This window comes from Dermacentor silvarum, chromosome 3 (assembly GCF_013339745.2).
Source record: "Dermacentor silvarum isolate Dsil-2018 chromosome 3, BIME_Dsil_1.4, whole genome shotgun sequence".
Lineage (NCBI taxonomy): Eukaryota > Metazoa > Arthropoda > Arachnida > Ixodida > Ixodidae > Dermacentor > Dermacentor silvarum.
The window spans coordinates 100,267,968-100,287,122 of NC_051156.1; the positions used below are offsets into that span (position 1 = coordinate 100,267,968).

The 19,155-nt window shown below is 49.7% G+C and overlaps 1 protein-coding gene across 1 annotated transcript in view; it reads right to left on the reverse strand.

Moving 5' to 3' along the window:
* The window catches only part of LOC119444606 (ciliary rootlet coiled-coil protein 2), a 43,624-nt gene that overhangs the window by 22,364 nt on the left and 2,105 nt on the right, over positions 1–19,155 (reverse strand). Inside the window, exons 2-5 of the mRNA XM_037708977.2 lie at positions 16,852–17,090; positions 11,453–11,769; positions 7,074–7,288; positions 4,978–5,256 (exon numbers count right to left, since the gene is read on the reverse strand). Coding sequence (XP_037564905.1) covers positions 4,978–5,256; positions 7,074–7,288; positions 11,453–11,769; positions 16,852–17,090 — 1,050 coding nt within the window. The remainder of the gene's footprint in view (positions 1–4,977; positions 5,257–7,073; positions 7,289–11,452; positions 11,770–16,851; positions 17,091–19,155) is intronic.

Below are 19,155 nucleotides of genomic sequence, written 5' to 3' on the forward strand. Positions count from 1 at the left end.
GCGTCGTCAATTCGTGGTAAAGGGTAAACGTCCTTCTTGGTGATTCGGTTTAGGTGGCGGTAATCAACGCAGAAACGCCACGTGCCATCTTTATTTTTGATGAGCACGACCGGCGACGCCCAAGGACTCGACGAAGGCTCAACAATGCCTTTGGCGAGCATCTTGTTTACTTCCTGCTGAATAACTTGCCGCTCTGCCGTGGACACACGATACGGTCGGCGGCGAATGAGAACAGCATCACCAGTGTTTATCCGATGCTGAACAAGGGACGTCGACCAAGTGGGCGATTTTCAGTGTCAAATATGTCGCGGTAGGACAACAAAAGGCGAAATAGGGCGGCTGCTTGGTCAGGGGCGAGGTCCGGAGCGACCATGGGACATAATGGGCCGTCGAGGTTCAAGGCATCCTGTGGGTAATCAGGAGGATCTGGAGACGCGTCGGCTGCAAAAGCAGTGACGTGGTCGTCTGTCACAGACCGGAGCGTGGCCACCACTATGCCTTCAGGCAACACTTGTTTCGTCAAGCCAAAATTGATGACGGGGAGACACATCCGATTAGCGGCAAGGGTAACGACGGAGTGTGGCACAGAGACGTCGCGCGCCAGGAGGACGTCACGAATAGGTGCAACGACATAGTCGCCATCAGGCACGGTTGCCGTTGAGGCCAATTCGACGAAGGTTAGGGCTTTTGGAGGTAACCGAACAAACGCTGTAGTGCAGAGGGTGTTCGGTTGTTCGGGGCGAACGTCGGAAACAAGAGGAAGCTCGAGGCACAGCGTACCGGTGGAACAGTCGATGAGGGCAGAATGCGTCGTCAGAAAGTCGAGCCCGAAGATGAGGTCGTGAGGGCAACTGGTCAGCACGGTGAACAGGACTGGAACGTGGTGGCCAGCAATTCCTACGCGCGCAGTGCACATACCACTGACGGCAACAGTGGCGCCATTGGCGACGCGTACGGCCCGAGTGATGGCAGGCGTAAGAACTTTTTTGAGGCGACGACAAAGATTAGCGCTCATTATGGACACTTGGGCTCCAGTATCAACCAATGCCTTGAATCGAACACCATCCACGTCTACGTCAATTAGGTTCGCGTTCGTGAGGAGCATCAGCGGAGGATTTGTACAGGACAGACGGTATGCAGCGCTACCTCCAAGAGCTGCATAGCCTAGTTTTCCGTCCGGCAGTTTGGCGAGGAAAAGCGGCGAGGTTGGGGTGACAGGGAGCGACGGCGTTGAGGCGACGGCGATCGCCCGGAGGAGCGGCTGTCAGGGGCATCAGAAGTAGAGTACGGGCGGCGAGGTGAGTAACGGCGAGCGTCGGCGTATGGGCGAGGAGCAGGGAATGAGCTCCAGTACGGCGGCATCCAGGTGCTGCAGCAGTGGCGGGATACGTGACCAACTCGGTGGCAGCGGAAGCAGATCGGTTTGTCGTCGGGGGTACGCCATTCAGCAGGATTGCGTGGTCGGGGAGCGAAATACTGGTCGTTGAAGGATGTGGCCATGGGAATGGATGCCGAATCAGGTCGGGAGACAGAGCAGGCGGTAGGGATGCCAAGGTTTGCAATTTCTTGCCGCACAACTGCTTGTATGACGGAAACAGTAGGGGCCGCTGGGTCAAAGGTACCGTCGAGGGGTCGTGGATGAAGGGGGACCAGACCCGCCGCTACAATCTCACGGCGAACGATACGAGTGATGTTCTCTTGAAAAGGTCGTGTGGCAGGAAGAGCGGAGCAAGAGGATGTGGCAGGGGTGTTTGGGAGCCGGGAAAACTGTGGGACGACGCGGCGGCTTTTGGCTACCTCGAAGCGGCGGCATTCTTTGACGATGGCGTCGACAGTAGAGACGTCGTTAGAGACGAGCAAATTGAAGGCGTCGTCCGCGATGCCTTTTAGGATATGGCCCACCTTGTCAACCTCGGTCATGTGCTCGTCGACTTTCCGGCAAAGCGCGAGCACTTCCTGTATGTAGGTGACGTACGATTCTGTCGACGCCTGGACACGGGTAGCAAGCTCCTTTCGCGCAGCCTGTTGGCGACCTGACGGGTTACCAAAGAGGTCGCGAAGCCGCTCTTTGAAAGTGTCCCAGTTGGATATCTCAACCTCACGGGTGCGAAACCAGACAAGCAGTGTCTCGTCCAGATAATATATCACATTGGCAGTGGTGGCTTCGGCTAACACGCTCATACATGCTGAGCCAGTCATCGACGTCAACGCCATTTTGGGCGGAGAATGTCCCAGGATCACGGAGACTAGGAACCGTAACGTACGTTGTGGTAGGCGCCGCAGGTGTAGGTGGCGACGGGGTGTTTCCATCGAAAGCCATGGCTGAGAAGACGACGGTGCGGCCGCTTCGGAGCTCCGTGGCGAGGACGGGGAACGTTCCACCTCCACCACGATGTTACGCGAAGAACGAGTCAGTAAGACGGGCAACTATTTGCAGGTTGTATTTACAACAGCGGTTGCAGCGCTGACCGGTTAGGTTCACAGCGCGAGCCCAGCTCGTTCTTCCTCTTCTTTTCTCGAGTGATGGCGCCCGCGCGCCTCGGTCAAACAATCAAATACCACACGCGTGTAGCAATATGTACAAACGAAGGCGTTGCGGCTATCGCGTTATCGTATCAATTCGACGGCCTATCGGGTGGGGTTCGGTCGAACGATGGTCGGCACACTGATTTTATCGGAGCCGTCGACAAGAAATCCCGTCGCAGTACGACAACTCGCGCTCGTCGGTTGCATCTTGAAAGCCTGGTACAGTGTAGACCGCTTATAACGTAAGTCGCCGGAGTCGCGAATATCCGCACTATAAGCGGTACCGCACTATAACCAAAGCAACAATTTTCAAGGCCCGCAAACATGCAAAACATGTGCACCGAGCCGCCACGCGTATGCGACAGCCGAGGAATGTGGCTAGAACGTTTGCATTCAAATTACAGTTGAATCTCGTTAATTCGAACCAAATCACGCGGCGGCGCCTCCGATCGGCATTGCTCCGGCACCGCCATAGAATAAGAGCTTAGGAGAGACGCCTCAAAGTCATGCGCGAACAAAAAAAAATAATAAAAAAAAGAAAGAAAAAAAAATGCGGTGGAAATTTCACCCTCTCTCAAATGGCAAGGTCGCCGATTCTGCATTGCGCCGGAACATGCGTGTACGTGCCGACGTCTCAGCCACGCTACCGTAGCCACGTGTAGAAAATGGCAGTGAACCCTTCTTTCTCCTTTATATTTCCTCTACTTTTTAGTCACGTGTTCACCTTGCACGCTGCGGCTACGGTGCAGAGGGAAGCAGCGGCGCTGTCCCAAGCCGGCCAACGAAACTCCCCACGCCGGCAAATGCCCGCTTCCCGATAACGGCAGAAAACGAAACTTCAGGGAGCTGGCGCCGGGCTGGCTGGAGCGGCGGCGTCTGCGGGCGCGCACGGTGGCAGTCGAAGGTGAGAAAGCTACGAGGGAGGGAGAGGGGAGCCACCAAAGCGGCGGAGTTGCCGAGGCGAAATCCGCTTCCCTGCCGCCCTCCTCCCTCCCATTCCACACTCTCCGCGTGCGCCCTTCGCCGTGCCGTGCCGGCGCCGCCCCTTTCCCTCCCTGAAGTTTCGTTTACTGCCGTTATCGTGAAGCGAGCGTTCGCCGGCGTTGGCAGTTTCATGGCCCTCGCTTGCTATGTGCGCCGTGATATTTTCTTGCACTCTAAGGTTCTGGTTTCAGCCTCACTGGCTGTTCGTTCGCACCACGTGCCCTTCTCCTCCACTTCGTCTCTCTTTCTTCCTCGTGAACTCCTTGGGGTGCCCGTTTGAGGGGAGCGTTCGCCGTCTCCGCTGACTTCCGTACTCCCAGGCAGCCGCACTGTAACTGGTATTTCGTTTCCCGCAACTGCACTATAAGCGATACGTGTATACATGGAGTGCTATGGGAAAATTAACGGGACTCTGAAAATACCGCACTATATCCGTTCCTGCACTATAAGCGGTTACGTTATAAATGGTCTATACTGTATGTGATAAAATCGTCTGAGCGACACACTGTGCTGAATAGTCGGCCAATCGTTGGCGTGAGCGTCTTGTCGGTCTCGTATATTGTCCCAGTGTTACCACGCCAGACTTCACAAGTACGTGAAGTCAGGCACACACTGCCACTACCAGCAAGTGAGGGCCGACGCTGCAAAAAGTCTTCTTCAGCAACGTGTTTTTAAGTGCCGTCCAAATGTAACGCAGGGATTTATCGATAAATTTGCTATTATAGCCATCAATGCAAGGCGGCAACTATATATACGTGCACGTGGTTCCCTGTGCAGTCCAAACGAAGCCCTCGCCTCTTTCTGTTTTAAAGTGGACTTTCAGTCTTACGCTACGTACGTTTTCAGTACCGCACCGACATCGAGCTACCAGAGGAGTTTCAACGCGGTACACAGTATGAGTGTTTGCAGTAGCGCGCATCCAAGTGCTATTTTTTTTTTCCGGAGGACCTTCGCCTAAGATGGGGCCGCACGGCCACGTGCGCGACCCTTTCTAAACGTTTTGCGACTAATCCACCAGGACAGGGCGCATGCGCCGTCGGGCCGTGAAAAAGGCAGATTCTGGTACGAACTTTCCGAGCTGGAGTACAGTGCAGGAATGAACCAAGCGAATGGGTTCCTGAGCTCTATTTCGATCAGCCAAATACCAAGAGCACCACCAGAAGTGCTCTAAAGCACTCAAAAGTAGTTACTCAAATGTACCATCACAGTACAAAGTGCTATCCAAAGTAGGCTGCAAGGAAGACTTAGTGCTTCCATGGAACTGCAGCAACTCACCTACTACACTACAGAAAACAGGCAAAAAGAAATTGCATCGAGGCAACGAAAGGAGATGGGACTGCCGAGGGGTACATTGGTACGTTCTTCATTACTTGTTCTTGTTCCAAAATAAAACTTAGGATGTACTGGTACTACAGTCTCTCTGGTCCTTCCAAGACACGCATGTCCCGAATCACAGGCACAGCTCACCTTCATCTGCTGCTCAAGGGCGGGGTCCCTCTCGTGGGCATTGCGCAGCTTAGCCTCCAGCTCCTGCCTGGCTGCCTGAGACGCAGCGAGGTCCCCCCGGAGGGCTTCCAGCCGTCCCTGTGCCTCCCGCAGCTGCGTCTCGAGACTCTGCGCCCGCTCGGCCTGTGCCTGGGCCTTCAGGCGGCCTGCGTCTGCTGACTGGCTCGCCTCCGACAGACCCTGCTTCAGGCTCGACAGCTGACGCTGCAGCTGGCCCCCACGCCGCTTCTCCTCAAAGATCTGCAAGCGAGAGAGGGACCAACGGTCAGCGGGCCGCAGCCACGCGCACAAAGTAAAAATTGCACAGACAGGGGAAAAAACACAAGGATGAGTGCTGACTCATAACTGTGGTTTAAACGTACACACAATCAGAATACAGCAGAATTCCGTTAATACGACTGTGGTTACCGCGATCTTGCATTTTTTCCCTTCCATTTCTATGGGACCAAACTTTATTACGACTCTAAAATTGGCCTTTGTCAGGTAACTCGAACTTGACCACTGAGCATGCATGTGTCTGACCCCTATGGTGACCCCAATAGCGACCCCTTTAGTTGAAGCATCTGTCTCGGCGGAGCTTAGAGGAAAGTGCATGTGCTGAGCACACGCCATCTCCCATCAAAAATGCCTATTTTCGGCCTGCGCTAGGAAGATCTTTAAGCAAGACCTGTAGCTCGCAATGTTTTAACAGTATTTAACCGATCCCAATGCACACATATTTCTTATTTAATTTCTTTCACGAAAATTGGGCCGGAAAGAGCCAGCACAGTGCAATTGGATAGGAAACCGAAACTGGCTTCATGGCGTTTGTATGCTTTACCACATGAGTTTAGGCACAGCTGAGGCACAGCTGAGTTTAGAAAACTGACTGCCATTGTGCAACACATAGACCCTAGCCCATTTTTCGTGCTAAAAAAGCGGGTGTGCTTTAGATTTGTACCTTGTTTAGGAGCTTTAATTTCATTTCTATGGTGATCTTCTACATTAAACACGTAGAAAGTGGGCACGCATTTGATTTGGGGGCGTGTTAGCCTCTGGCAAATAGTGACAAATGAATCTGCAGGGTGTTTTAGCTTTTTTTTTTTCTCCCCATTTTGTTGAATTTAATCTGCCCGATAATTCGATCAAGTCTGTCAGCTCCGTCAAGGTCGAATTAATGGAACTGAACTGTATATAAGTTTTGAAGACGCGTTAAAGCGAGAGGTGGACGAAGAATTTGGGTGGAATGGACATGAAAGCATGACTGGCTTTGCTTTGTACTGCCGATGTGAAGATATGGTCGACATGGCATGAAACTATATCTTTCATCATCGACTCTCAAATTCAATAAAATGAATTTTTTTCTAATTCAAATTTGCTTTTTACGACTGCCTGATAATTCAGAAACTCTTGTGGCCTCTCCCGTGCAAAAAAAAATCGATTGGCAACTGTACCTATTTGGATAAAAAGTCAAATTTCAATATAACGAAATTTCGATATAATGAAGTAAATTGACGATTTTACCGACTTAGTTACATTGTTACACTGAGCACTGCACATAGCATGACTATGTCCTCATCTTATGTTCTCAAGAACGCTTAACTATTTGATGACATCTGCAGGGATCTGCAATGACTCTTGCAGTCACAGTGCAGTCAGTCTGTGGTGCAAAGCTACTGCTGACAGTGATCAACTGAGATTGCAATGCCTGGCTGGTCCCGCTTCCACTGGGGCCGATTGGGAGCTTCTTCTTGGGAGTGTTTCTTGCTGTATGGAGTGTGCCATGTCCTACGCCAGGGGGATGCTAGATTCTCTTGTGCCACCCAACATTCATCTTTCCTGCATAACTTTTGCGTATACTAGCATTTGTCTTGTCCGCATGACACACGAGCGATGGCGGAGGTTGGTGTCCCAGTTAGACGCCTACAACAAGAGGTGGCGCAAGTGCTCCAATGCTAACGCCATATTGCAGCGTGAAGGAGGCGCAAGAGTCGTGTGGGGAAGAAAAACGTCTGGTGAGGTGAGAAAGTCCCCCACAACAAAGCTTCCACTGACCACGGAAGGAGCGCACCACTCACCCTCTGCCGCAGCTCCTTGCTGAGCGTGCGCTCTTTCTCCAGCTCCCGCTGGAGGTCGGCCACCGAGGTCTGGTGAAGCGCCTGCGCTTGGTCGGCACGCCCCTGCACCTGCTCTAGCTGGCACTGGAGCTCGGCCATGCGGCCACCCTGCTCCGACAGCTGGCGCTCCAGCTGCTCCACGCAGGCACGCAGCTCCTCCTGTGCCTTCAAGGAACCTGCAAATGAAAAAGCGGCACGGGGCACAGGTTGAGAAGGATGCACGAAACACACGCACCTTTCGCTTGACATTTTGAACCACTTTCTGTTACTGCATCAGCAGTTAAAAGCTTGAAGTTGGTTTTGATGCATCTGTACATCTGTCCTTTCCATGACGCCATCACCGTCGTCATTATCACGTTGCATCCTCAGGCCACCTCCTCGTTCTCAGATTCACTCTCGCACCATGTGACAAAGGAAAAACAAAACTTTACCCGCCACTACCAATGGGGACTGAACTCATGCACCTGTGGCAATGTGCAGTGGTGAGCCAGACGTGCTAGCCACTGTACTATGGGGCACCTTTGGAGCTTAGCAATTTATGCAGGCTTTCACAAGAGATGCAGACTCCGACAGTGGTGGTGCGGGAGTCCACGCATCTTGGAGTCCACAGTAGGCAATATAGTACTGTAGTGGACGAGAACATTTTTTTTTTTTTTCATTACAAAGGGGTCGTTCTTGGGAAGATGACTGTGTCACAGTAAGGGTTCGAAACCGGAGAGATCACTGAAAATGCCAATTCGCTTTTTTTTTGGAGCCTATTTAAGTTTCCACCACACTTAAGCGTCTGCTTATGCATCTATCGTGAACTAACTGTAGTTCAACTCGCTGCTCTTGCGGGACTGTGGTTAGCCCAGTCACAGCAAAGCTTGCCCAAGTAAGAGAAGTATTAATGCAGAAAGTTTGATTAGTAGGAAACTCAACATCGTGGGGCATTTCTGGCAATATTAAAGGGACTCGCAACCGATAATTATGGACCCAGTTTTTTATGGCGCAACGAAAAGCTCCCCCTCGGTGGTGTTTACACCTGCAGCGATTATTTCCAAAAGTGCGTGCATATTTTGTAAGCAGAACTTTTTGATCTGAGCAGCCTCTAAAAAAATAAGAGTCCCTCCTCCAGCAATGCTGAGAAGTGATAACGATGCCGATAGCCCGCCTCGCAAATTGTGAAAGCCGCCCATCGTCCTGCTTTCACTGGACGAAGTGCAACTGTGGTTGACCACCTATATAGTCACCTTTACAGCCACTTTTAAAGGTAAATAGACTGGTACAATAAGTTTGCGTTGCTGTACAGACCTTTCTTATAGCTGCACCGCGTTTTTTTCCCAAGTACATGCCTACAGCATGGCTGGCTGGCCCCCGTCATCGTTATTCAGTCGATAGACGAGCCAAGCCAAGTCATCAAAAACGAAGGCGAAGGCAGCGCCACTTTTCTACTCACTACAAACGAAGGCTTATCTGCACATTGTAAGTTAGAAAAAGCTTATAGTAGAAAGAATGTTACTGCATTTCATAATAGATAAAAGGACCAGGAACAGCATACACTGTAGAAGGTCACGTGGTAGACCTCTTAAATAGGTTCATGTTTTTGCCGCATGGGGCGCCAAAGGTCATTTTTCACGACCTTTAGTGAAGAATTAAAAATATAAATCCACGTTTAATGAGAAAGACTGGACCCGTTCTAGCCAATACGATAGACGATCTTTCCATCCGCGGGGTTATCTCAATTCAAGTTCTGAGCGGTTGTCTGTCCCTTTAAGAAAGAAGAAGAAAACCAGGACAGGAAGAACTTTGGTCCTCAACTGATGTTAGCTGGAAAAATTAAAGGTAACGGACATTGCATTGAAAGAAGTAGCCGATAGCTGTGTGAAAGCCCCTTCAGTTGTGCAGTCAAAGAATTTAGCTATCTCTCTCATCAGCTAATTGCTATGCAAACACGATGAGCAGTGATAGGCATGTGCTCTTGGAGCACATTCTTCTGTTGCCACATGGACTAATTTTTCCAAGAAAACAGTAAAGAACGAGCGTTCCTCCTTTCGTGTTCTCTTCGGTTTTCTAAAAAGTGCTAGAAATATCTGATAAGAAAAGTACTAGATGTGCTCACAGCTGAGAGTTAGCAATTATAAATGTTCAGGGTACGCTTCAGGCTAAATGCCTGGCTGCTGTGACAGAGTATGCTAAACTTTCCTAGGAGATTTGGTGATTCGCTTTGATGAGCTGCTTCACCATATTGATACAAGGAGAGGCCATCATCCTCACTGGATTCAGCATTTCCTGAAAGACACAATTTCAATATGTCTTTGTTTGTGTTTGTATTTGGTTGCATTTGCCAAACAGCATACACTGTGTGACAAATGCAACAGGCAGAGCACCCACACGTTAAGAACAGGTACATCATGTACGCATATTATGTGCGCACACGCACGAGCTGAAGTGAAGTATACTCCTCATTCTTCTAGGCCTTCTGCCACGTGCAGGAGGCTCATTGAACTAACTGCACTTTTAAAAGTAAACTAAGACAGAAAATTCACAAAGTACAACGCACACAAGCTACAGACATGACAGCTTCAAATTGTAATTCGAACAAGCGCGAAAACTTAATACTGTTAACAAAAAAACTCACACAAAGCCTCTTGGAGGACAAATATTCAGGTGTATGCCGAAAAAGGTGCATGTGCGATATCCTTAAGACATCTGTGGTAGGATAACCGAAACAAGTCTATGCGCAATGCCCTTGGAATGTCCATAGTAGGATATCCAAAACTGAGTGTTCGGCGAATGTCCTATTTATTTCCAAAACGGTGCACGGGCATTGGGACATAATTCAGACGTCCTATGGACGACATGAGTTCACTCATGTAGGACGTTGTCCAGAGGTGGCATGTTGTCCAGAGGTGACAAACCGAGGTTCTGTTTAATAGTAGACCTGTGTTTTACGGCAATCCCTTAACACACAGAAAGTTTTGCTTTTTCAGTTTTTCTCCAAAATACAAAGGAGTTTCCCATCTTTACGGCAGGTGGTTTATCATAAGGCCAATCTGTACAACAGACGAAAGCACGAACCCTGCATCACGTTACTCAATCACCGCTACACGTATAGCCATCATTGGTGATGTGCGGGTCGACCAATTAAAAGGGCTGTGAAACATTTTTTATTGAAATTGAGAAATGCATCTCACGTTAAAATAGACCATTTCAGAAATTCTTTGCAGTAAAATGTGGTTCAATGTGTCCAGCAGAAGCGGAGTTACTGGCAATCAAAGATCACATTTGATCCCCATCACGGTGCTTCACTCCTTCTTCAATGCCTTGCACTGCAAAGGCTACGGCAGAGTAGGGTGTGTCCACAACGATCCAGCTACTGAACCGTTGCCCACAGATTAAATTTGATTTGGTACGTTCACGTAGACGCCACTATTTCCGATTTCGGCACCCATGACCGACCAAACACCAAACGCTGTTGTCCTCAGCGAGCCGCAGTGAGCTCAGCAAGTGGGCTCATCATGGCACCTTGTCATGGCCGCGACGAACAGCATCAGGAACGAGAGGCCACTGCACTGTGTGTCACAAAGATGGCAGTTGTGAATAGCATTGTTGCCATCCCGTACACACCCTTTTGTTTGTGGGGTGGTTTGTTCACTTTCCGAGTGTCACGCGGCTGCTGCGAATAAATCTGTGTCTAGTATTCGGCACCTCATTGTAACTTTTGTTGCTGAGGCCCGACGAAGCAGCACCACTTAGACCTAAAGACCTCGGTAGTATGGCCGTGACAAAAATTTACCACTGGCCGATGGGGTAACGGGCCACAAGGCGTTGTGGAGTGCTCGTCACTAACATCTTCGTACGAGTGACTCATCAATGATCGGTCCTGAGACCAAGTGATTGACGACTGCTGAAGCGGCGCTTACTTAGTCTCCACGTACCCAACATGATCTACATGCCTTCCAGCGGCTAATCTGCCTGATCTTTGCACATGCTTTCACATTTATCGAAATACTAATTTGCAATGCATCAAACTGATAGCAGAAAGTGCCAGCGGGAAAATGTAAAAATGAACAGCTCCCGCTTCATGTATGTTTGTGCCCCGTATGTTGTTGTTTTTTTTGCATGTTCCATATGTTGTTTCAGTATGTATATTTCTGCATGTTCTTTCTTTATGTGTGCGTGTTTTTGCATTGTTTTGTTAAGAATGCTGGCAGCTGTGCCAAAACAGATGTTCTTTAGTCATGAGAGCACTGCCCACTTGACCTCCACCTCTTAGTGTCCGCACTTTTATTGCACGTTCCTCAAAATTAGCCACGAACGAAACTGTGCAAAGATCAAAAAGAGTCAAGATCACTTACCGGCGAGCCGTCCCTGTTCCCTTTCAAGCTGCAGCAGCAGTTCTTGGTTCTTTTCAGCGAGCTCCGTCTGCTCCTCCTGAATCTTCGCCGCCGCATCGGTCTGAGCTTCGGCACTTGCTTTCTGCGGTTGTTCCAGGGTCTGGACTTCCTGGTTGACCGGTTTCTGGCCCTGCCGCTGCAACTGGTCGTCCTGTTGTTGTGACTCGGCATTGGCCGCATTGGCCAGCTGCACCTGGGCCAGCTTGAGCTCCTTCATCTTCTCGCGGAGCTTGCGCGTCAGCAGACGGATGTTGGACTTGTGCATGCGCTCCTGCTCCCTGCACCGACACGCAAGTGCCCAGTATAGACAACGCGATAGTGCCAATGAATCACAAAGAATGAATACATCCTTCTTAAATGCTACTCCCTGTACCAGGGGTTGCATTCTTGGACAATCACTTTCAATGATACAGTAGAACCCCGCTGTTACGTTTTTCACGGGACCGTAAAAAAAAAACGTAAGAGCCGGGAAACGCAAGAGCCAGGAAACAGGAAAAATTGAGAAATGGGAGTAGTGTTGAACTGCACACAGTATTATTTTAAGTCTTACGTGCGACAAAAAGTAGTTTCGCCCGACAGCCGAAGTATCGATTGCGATGAGCTATACAAAGTAAGAATAGTAGTTTTATCGTCTGCATAAACTTGTAAACATTCGGTTATTAACTAATTAACAAACATGGTGTCAGCGTCCACAGGCAAACATGAACACATTACACTCGATGAGCGCGAACACGCACAGTTAAGCGTCGCTGCAGAAGTGAGCGAAGTGACCTTCGTGCTGTTGTCTATCGCTTCAACCAAAACTGAGCGCCGAAAACACGCAGCACACGCACAAAGCCACGAGCCGCTGACGCACCTACACTGCGTAGAATCTGCCCCCCACGCAGATCGCTTTCAAGATACGGTCCACGGGACCGCGCGCGTGCCGCCGCGCAGTATGATGCCAGAGCACAACGCTGCCCGCTACCCCCCCTCGCTCCCTCGCTGGTGCCTCGAGCGCAACGGAAGGAGGCGCGCTTCCTCCCTGCTTTTCTTTCGCGCGCGAGACGCGGTCGTCGGCTCCCCTCGCACGCTTTCACTCACACATTCAGCATACGGCCGCGTGGCTTCCCTCGCACGCTTTCACTCGCACATACAGCATACGGCGCGCGGCGACGTATGCTGTATGTGCGAGTGACAGCGTGCGAGGGGAGCCGACGACTGCGTCTCGCGGGCGAAAGAAAGCATACGGCGCGCGGCGACGGCGTTATCGTCCTTGGACTTTATACGGAACATCTATGAGCCAAAACCAATTTTAGGGCCGCAACGCGTCATAGACACCATCTTTAGATAGCAAAAGCGGATATCAAAGGCCATACTTTTGCTGGCGGAAACCGAAAATACGTAATAAATGTCGCCCCCAGCACTTCGGGCGGCCAATGCCATCGTCAAGCAACCAAGCCAAGCGACATGAAAAGTCAAAATGGCCGCTCGGGCCGGCGTGGTGTGGCAGTTCGCAACGTATGATGCGGGAACGGTCCCACAGTTGCGGCTTAACAGCGGGGTTACCAATACATTGGGTTCTATGGGAGCTGTGCCGGGACCGGCCGAAAACGACGTAACAGCCGGGAAAACGCAGCACCCGGGAACGTAACAGCGGGGTTCTACTGTACTACAGTAAAACCTCGTTAATTCAGATTTCACGGGACCAAAACAAATGTCTGAATTAACCGAATGTCGAATTATCGAGGGTGTCAAGAAAACAATAAGCAAATGTTTACTACGTCAACACGCTTTAATTTATTGAATGAATCAGCAAATCCTGTTTCTATTTTGCACAAAAGCAGTGCAGAAGGCACAATTCTCGTCATTGCCTGACTTATTAGCGCTTGCAGCAGCGAAGGCCTTTCAATTTCTTTCACAGCATGCGTCTTTATCTGAGACACGCTTTGCACACATCCCAAATATTTTTTCGGCAGTGTCACCAGGTCGCCAGCCATCGCAATGTAGGCGGTGCTCTTCATTCTCGACAGCTTTGCACTGAGTAAAAACGAAATACTGTTTGCTGCAACTGCTGCGAACGAAATTGAGGCCGCTGTCGACGCGATCGTGGATGGCGACTACGCAGTCATGAAGGCTCGCGGCCAACACGGTGCTAAGTGTGGCGGTAAACGCAAGAATAAAGGCTTTAAAGGCTCAAATAGGCACGAAGCGTTCTGGCATTGCTGTCATTCGCGTACGATTTCCACTGATGACTATGGCAATGTGAACTCCGCCGCTTCGTCTTGGTGAACGCTAATGCCGTTTTTGCTGTTTTGTGTCGCGCATTTGCGGCGCTCCACGCTCGCTGAGCCCCGAGAGTTGTCCGAATTAACCGACGTGCGGCCAGATACGTCTGAATTAACGATAGTTTCATTGCCTTAAATAATGCATACACCTGCCAGGACCAAAGAATGTGTACGAATTATCAGATTTTCCGAATTAATGGGGGTCGAATTAACGAGATTTTACTGTATTGCCCTTGCGTGACACAGTGCTCGGCCAGCCAATCAGCTCATCCGTTTTTACCCAACGAGCCAATAAGTGCACACTGAAAGCGATCGTCTGAGAGAGAGTAAGTCTCTAGCCCCTTGGCACTGTCATGTTAATGCTGCCAAAAGATTACAGCATGTTGACGATTACCGTGATTACTTGCATAATGGACGCACTTTTTTGAACATTGACAGAGATAGCAATGTATTCGACTATCAAGCAAAAGGAAGGCTTGTAGTTTTATGGGCAGTTGTAAATTGCACTAAACATCTCACTAACTAAAGCGTTGTGTAACGTGCCTAAAGACACATTAACAGAGTTCACTCAATGACTGCCAAGCACTTGCAGTCATAACGCTAGTGTGACGAGGAGTACCGGGAGCTAGAAGCGTGCGTGCTGGTTGGTCCCAAGGCAAACATTCTGTGCTGTCCCTCGCTTCAACATTTCAACAAAACATGACACCCATCTAGTACAAAACACAGCAGATCATGTGACATCCAACACTGCATGCGCATTGAAGCTGCCAGCTTTCTTGGCTCGCCCCACCCACACATGATCTCCAATACACGGCACGAGCCGCGCATGTGCTCAGCCTCATGCGCTCGATCATGTCATCTCCATCATTTGCCACATGGAAAGACTATGCGCATCAAGGCATATCGTCTGACTGTCGGCCTTGCACCCACAGAATGTCACATGGTCGCCAACACGCCGCACAGTCAGCACATGTTGACACTCTATGTTCACAGTCCAAGCTCACTGGTGATGTCTATGTGCTTTCTCTTCAGGTTGCGGTTCTAACACGAGTTTTTTCAGTTTTTACTTGCGCGACAAGGACTTGCGCTTCCTCAATGCTATTGTCGAAGCTATCGAACTGACCAATGCAAGTGTTGCATGAGTGAGCTGTCTTAGTGCCAGCGCCATTCCTGGCTGTGGAAGTGGTGCATGAGGATGCCACATAGTTTGTTCAACCAATGCGGCGACAGTGGGCTGCTTTCGTTTCTGCAAGGGATGCACACTCAGGACAGTCCCGCACAAAGAGACTGCAGGGAACAGCAGCAGGTTTGAGTTATCGCCTATTAAAAGCGTGCAGTATGCTTCCAACAGCAATACGACATGCACTCTCAAACAGATATGTGAAAAAGCTTATCGTGACAGGGTTGACGGCGATAGCTGTGAATGTGGCATGCAACCACCTGCGAGGAGATTTGCTGGTACCGGAATAGGAAACTGAGTGCGCCCCGGCATTTTCACGTGGCACAGGCAGGAGAGTACAATGAGCCTGGCAAGTATCGCAGGCAAGCTGCTGTGGCGAATGGCTACTGTTCTTGATCATGCGCGCTTCGCGCTGTTTCCTGTTGATAATGATTCTAGTGGCTGGGAAACGTATCATAGAATCACAACAATGTACTCAACGTTGGTGGCGAAAGATCATGTCTTCGGGGAACTTATCAACCAGTAAAAAAGGAGCGTAGCTATATTGAGTCATTTTTTTTGTTTCTGATCATAAACGTTGGTGCTGGGAAATCATGCTAAACAAGATCGTACCAATTATGTTCTACTGTATGTCAGTTTTGAATGTGGGTTACTGCGTACAGTGGAACCCCGTTGATACGATTCTGCGCGATACATTTTTTGGGATGATGAGTATAATTTTTCTTTTCCCGACAAAATGATTTGGTTGGATGATATGTTGGATGATATTATTTCTAAACGATATGCTTTATTTTCCGGTTCCCGTGAAGATCGTATCAACGACATTGCACAATACTTAAGGATGAGTACACATCAATGAGTACACATCAATCTTGCAACAAATTTTGATGCATATTATTGCGATAGCAATTATATGGACACTTCAACCGGATTTCTGCCGTCGGTGTCACCGTCGTCCTCGCCGTTGCCGTGAGATTCCGTATAAAGTCCAAGGGCGATAAAATCGTCGCCACGCGCCGTATGCGCAAGCAAAAGCGCGCAGGGGACGCGCGCTATCATGGAGAGCGAACGCACGGTGGAAAGCAAACGCGACTGTCGCGCGAAAGGCCGTGGGGGTATGGGAGGGAGGGAGGTGGGGCGACGCTGTGCTCCGGCACCAAAGGCGTATCATGCAACTAGGCGCAAGGGGAACTTGCCACTCAATCTCCCACGCAAAAGCAAGAAAGCGGGAAGCCAGCGCGGGAGGGAGGGGGGGCGCAGCTTCTACTCTGCCAACAACTGCGCTCGTACTTTGCCCGGCTGTGGCAGTCGCCCGCACCGTCTCTTATCTCCACACGGCTTTGACCTTTGTATGCGTTGTGCATTCGCCGCTCAGTTTCCGTTGAAGCGATAGACCGCACCAACCTTCGCCCGCTGCGGTGGCTGCGCTTGCTGCCAGCGTTTTGACAGTCGCTGTCTGTGGTCATTCAGTGTGATCTATTCATGTTTGCTTGTGCGCGCTAACACCACGCTTGTTAATTCAGTTAGTAAGCGAATGTGTGCAAGTTTATGCAGCCAATAAAACTACTATCCCTACTCCGAATAGCTCTCTACTAATTTGCTATCGCAATTGATGCATCGCCTTTCGGGCAAAACTGCGACATTTTTTTATGTCAATTACATGTTAACCTTACCAGAAGACTTTATATGCAAGCATGTGTGTGGTGTGCCCCAAAGCCGCCTCCGCTGCCACAAGTAATCAGTGCATGCAAAGTGCATGTAAGTCATGCAAGATTTTGTCTTTTATGGAAAGACACGCGTACTTCTCAGAAACTACTGCCAAGCACAGAACTTCTGGATATTTCTGGCTCTTTATGGATAGGCACTGCTTTCTGGAACCCCAGCCAGGCAGGAAGACCCAGAAAATCATTTACCTGGTGGCCATCTCGCGTGTGGCGAGTGTCTGCTCGAGTTCCCGGACGCGCGTCTCCCAGGTGGACAGGTCGTGTAGCTGCGCCTGCTCCTGGAGGCTGGCCACTCGACGTGCCTCTTCCCGGGCCAACCGCTGGGCAGACTCCTGCAGCTGGCTCTGCAGGATGGCATTGCGCTGTGCCAGGGTCTCCAGCTCAGCCTCGGCACGTTCCAGCCGCTCCTCCGATTGCCGCAGTTTCTCCTGCGAGGTATTAAAGCGGCACGCCATGCAAAATTAAAAATCTTCAGCCCAGCATTGCTTAACATCCACTCTGCTCAAGTTTCACACGTAGTACGGGCACTGAAAAGAACTGCACTGCTTTTGCATTTTTGATAAGTACACATTTCAGAGACACAAACAACGTGCAGCCAACTTGGCTTCAATTACGAGGAAGTCAAGCAAGCATGTGCGCCGTTATTTGCTTTACCAACACTGAAGCAAAGCTACGTCTGTGTCCCACTTTCTGCTACCAGCATGAACATTATATGAGTGTTGCACATAAGCACACAAGTATTTCTACTGAGCAGCCATGTGCAACTTGTTAAGATGCACAGGTACGAGTGAAGGTGATTTCACGGAGTTGAATTTCCCCGAATTGAAGAAGTGAATTTCACCGAGCTGAAATTGTCTGTTACACTGCACTTTATGGAAAATGCTTGACTCTCAGGCATCCCCTAACATATGTCTTACTCGCACAACTCTCACGTCTTCTGACATTTGGCTTTCCCTCATTACACATACGTAATGGTGGCAGTCACGGTTTTAGTTATGCAGCTACAGCGAGAGATAGAGTGAGGATTCAGATGTGAGTACCACGTGACGGCGAAAATAACCTGGCACGAGAGGAACTTCTTTCCTTCTCTTGAGCTGTTGGATGTCAGTGCACTCTACAAGACTAACCTGGAGAAGGCTTCCCATTCAGTTTCGAAGCACAGCACCGGCATGTGCAAACGTGATCGCTCAGATCTGATGCGCTTCCACCTAGTACCACCTTCAACCTAGTACAGTCAAACCTTGTTGATACGATCCTCGCGGGAACCAGAAAATAAAACGTATGATCCAAAAATTTTATCATCCAAAGCAAGCCCTAAAACGTTAGAAAACAGGCTTACTTCGTGACAAACTCGATAGCAAAGCTTCCTGTGGTGCCGAGTGATACTGCTCCGCATAACACGTGTGTTATGCAAAGCAGCATCACGACACCACACGAACCGCAGCCAAAACACTTTTATTGAGCAACTTTAAAATAGCTCGACAGTTTTTGCTGAACTTCTTTTTTTTAAAGTGGGCAAACAAGTTCTTTCGAAAGATTAAAAAAAAGCGAAGCCGCCATTTCCTCACTCAACTGCGCATTTGTGATCCCCAATAAGTATCTAACGCTGTGAGTGCGTCGCCCGTAGTTGAGCACCGGTTGCCGGAGCTGTCACCACCTCCTTCAATGCCGTCATCTTGGTCGTCATCAACGCCGCCTTCTGTGCTTTTTTATTATTATTTTTATTTTTACGGTAAACTAAGAAGCGCGAGCAAAAGATGACGCTAGCAGACGATACTGCGAGTGCGAAAATAGAGGTCGGGCGGGTCCGCATGACACCAATTTCCTGTGCCACGGCCGATCTGGAGGCACGTGCTCCCTTCCTTCCTTAAAGAGCGAGCGCGCACCTCCAGACTGGCTGTGCCTGCACGTACATCACTGAAGGGGGCAGCTCTCACTGGTCAGCTTTGCTTGCGGCTCGTTTGCCACCAGAGCGCGCCAACTTATATCGGCCCAGGACCAATCCCTCCCAAGGCACGAAAAACCTGCTTCGTGGCAGCTTTTCCGGCGCACGCGTTTTGCTGCCGTCGGTGCGCAGTGCGCGTTTTTTCACTAGTATCGCCGGGCCCTTAACATGTTGTTCGTGGGTCATTGGAGAGTAATTTAATCTAGTACACTTGAATTTAAAGCTACGAGTTTCAGAAATACCAGTTCGTAGTTGTATCATCCAATTTCAGGGGGAAAAGCGATCGTATCAACCACATGAAAATACATAGCTCCTATGGGGCATCGGCCGAGAAACGAGAAAAAGACGTATCATGCCGAAAAACGTATTACGTAGAATTGTATCAATGAGGTTCCACTGTAGCTGCTTTGGTATTACTCTTAATTAGCTTAGCAGTGCAGTGCTTGAGAATTCTAGGTAAGCATGTGGTAAGCCTATACCACAACCCCTGCCTCGTTTAACTTTAAGTGTCCACACTTCATGGACTCCCTCGACAAAGTGATTGGCTA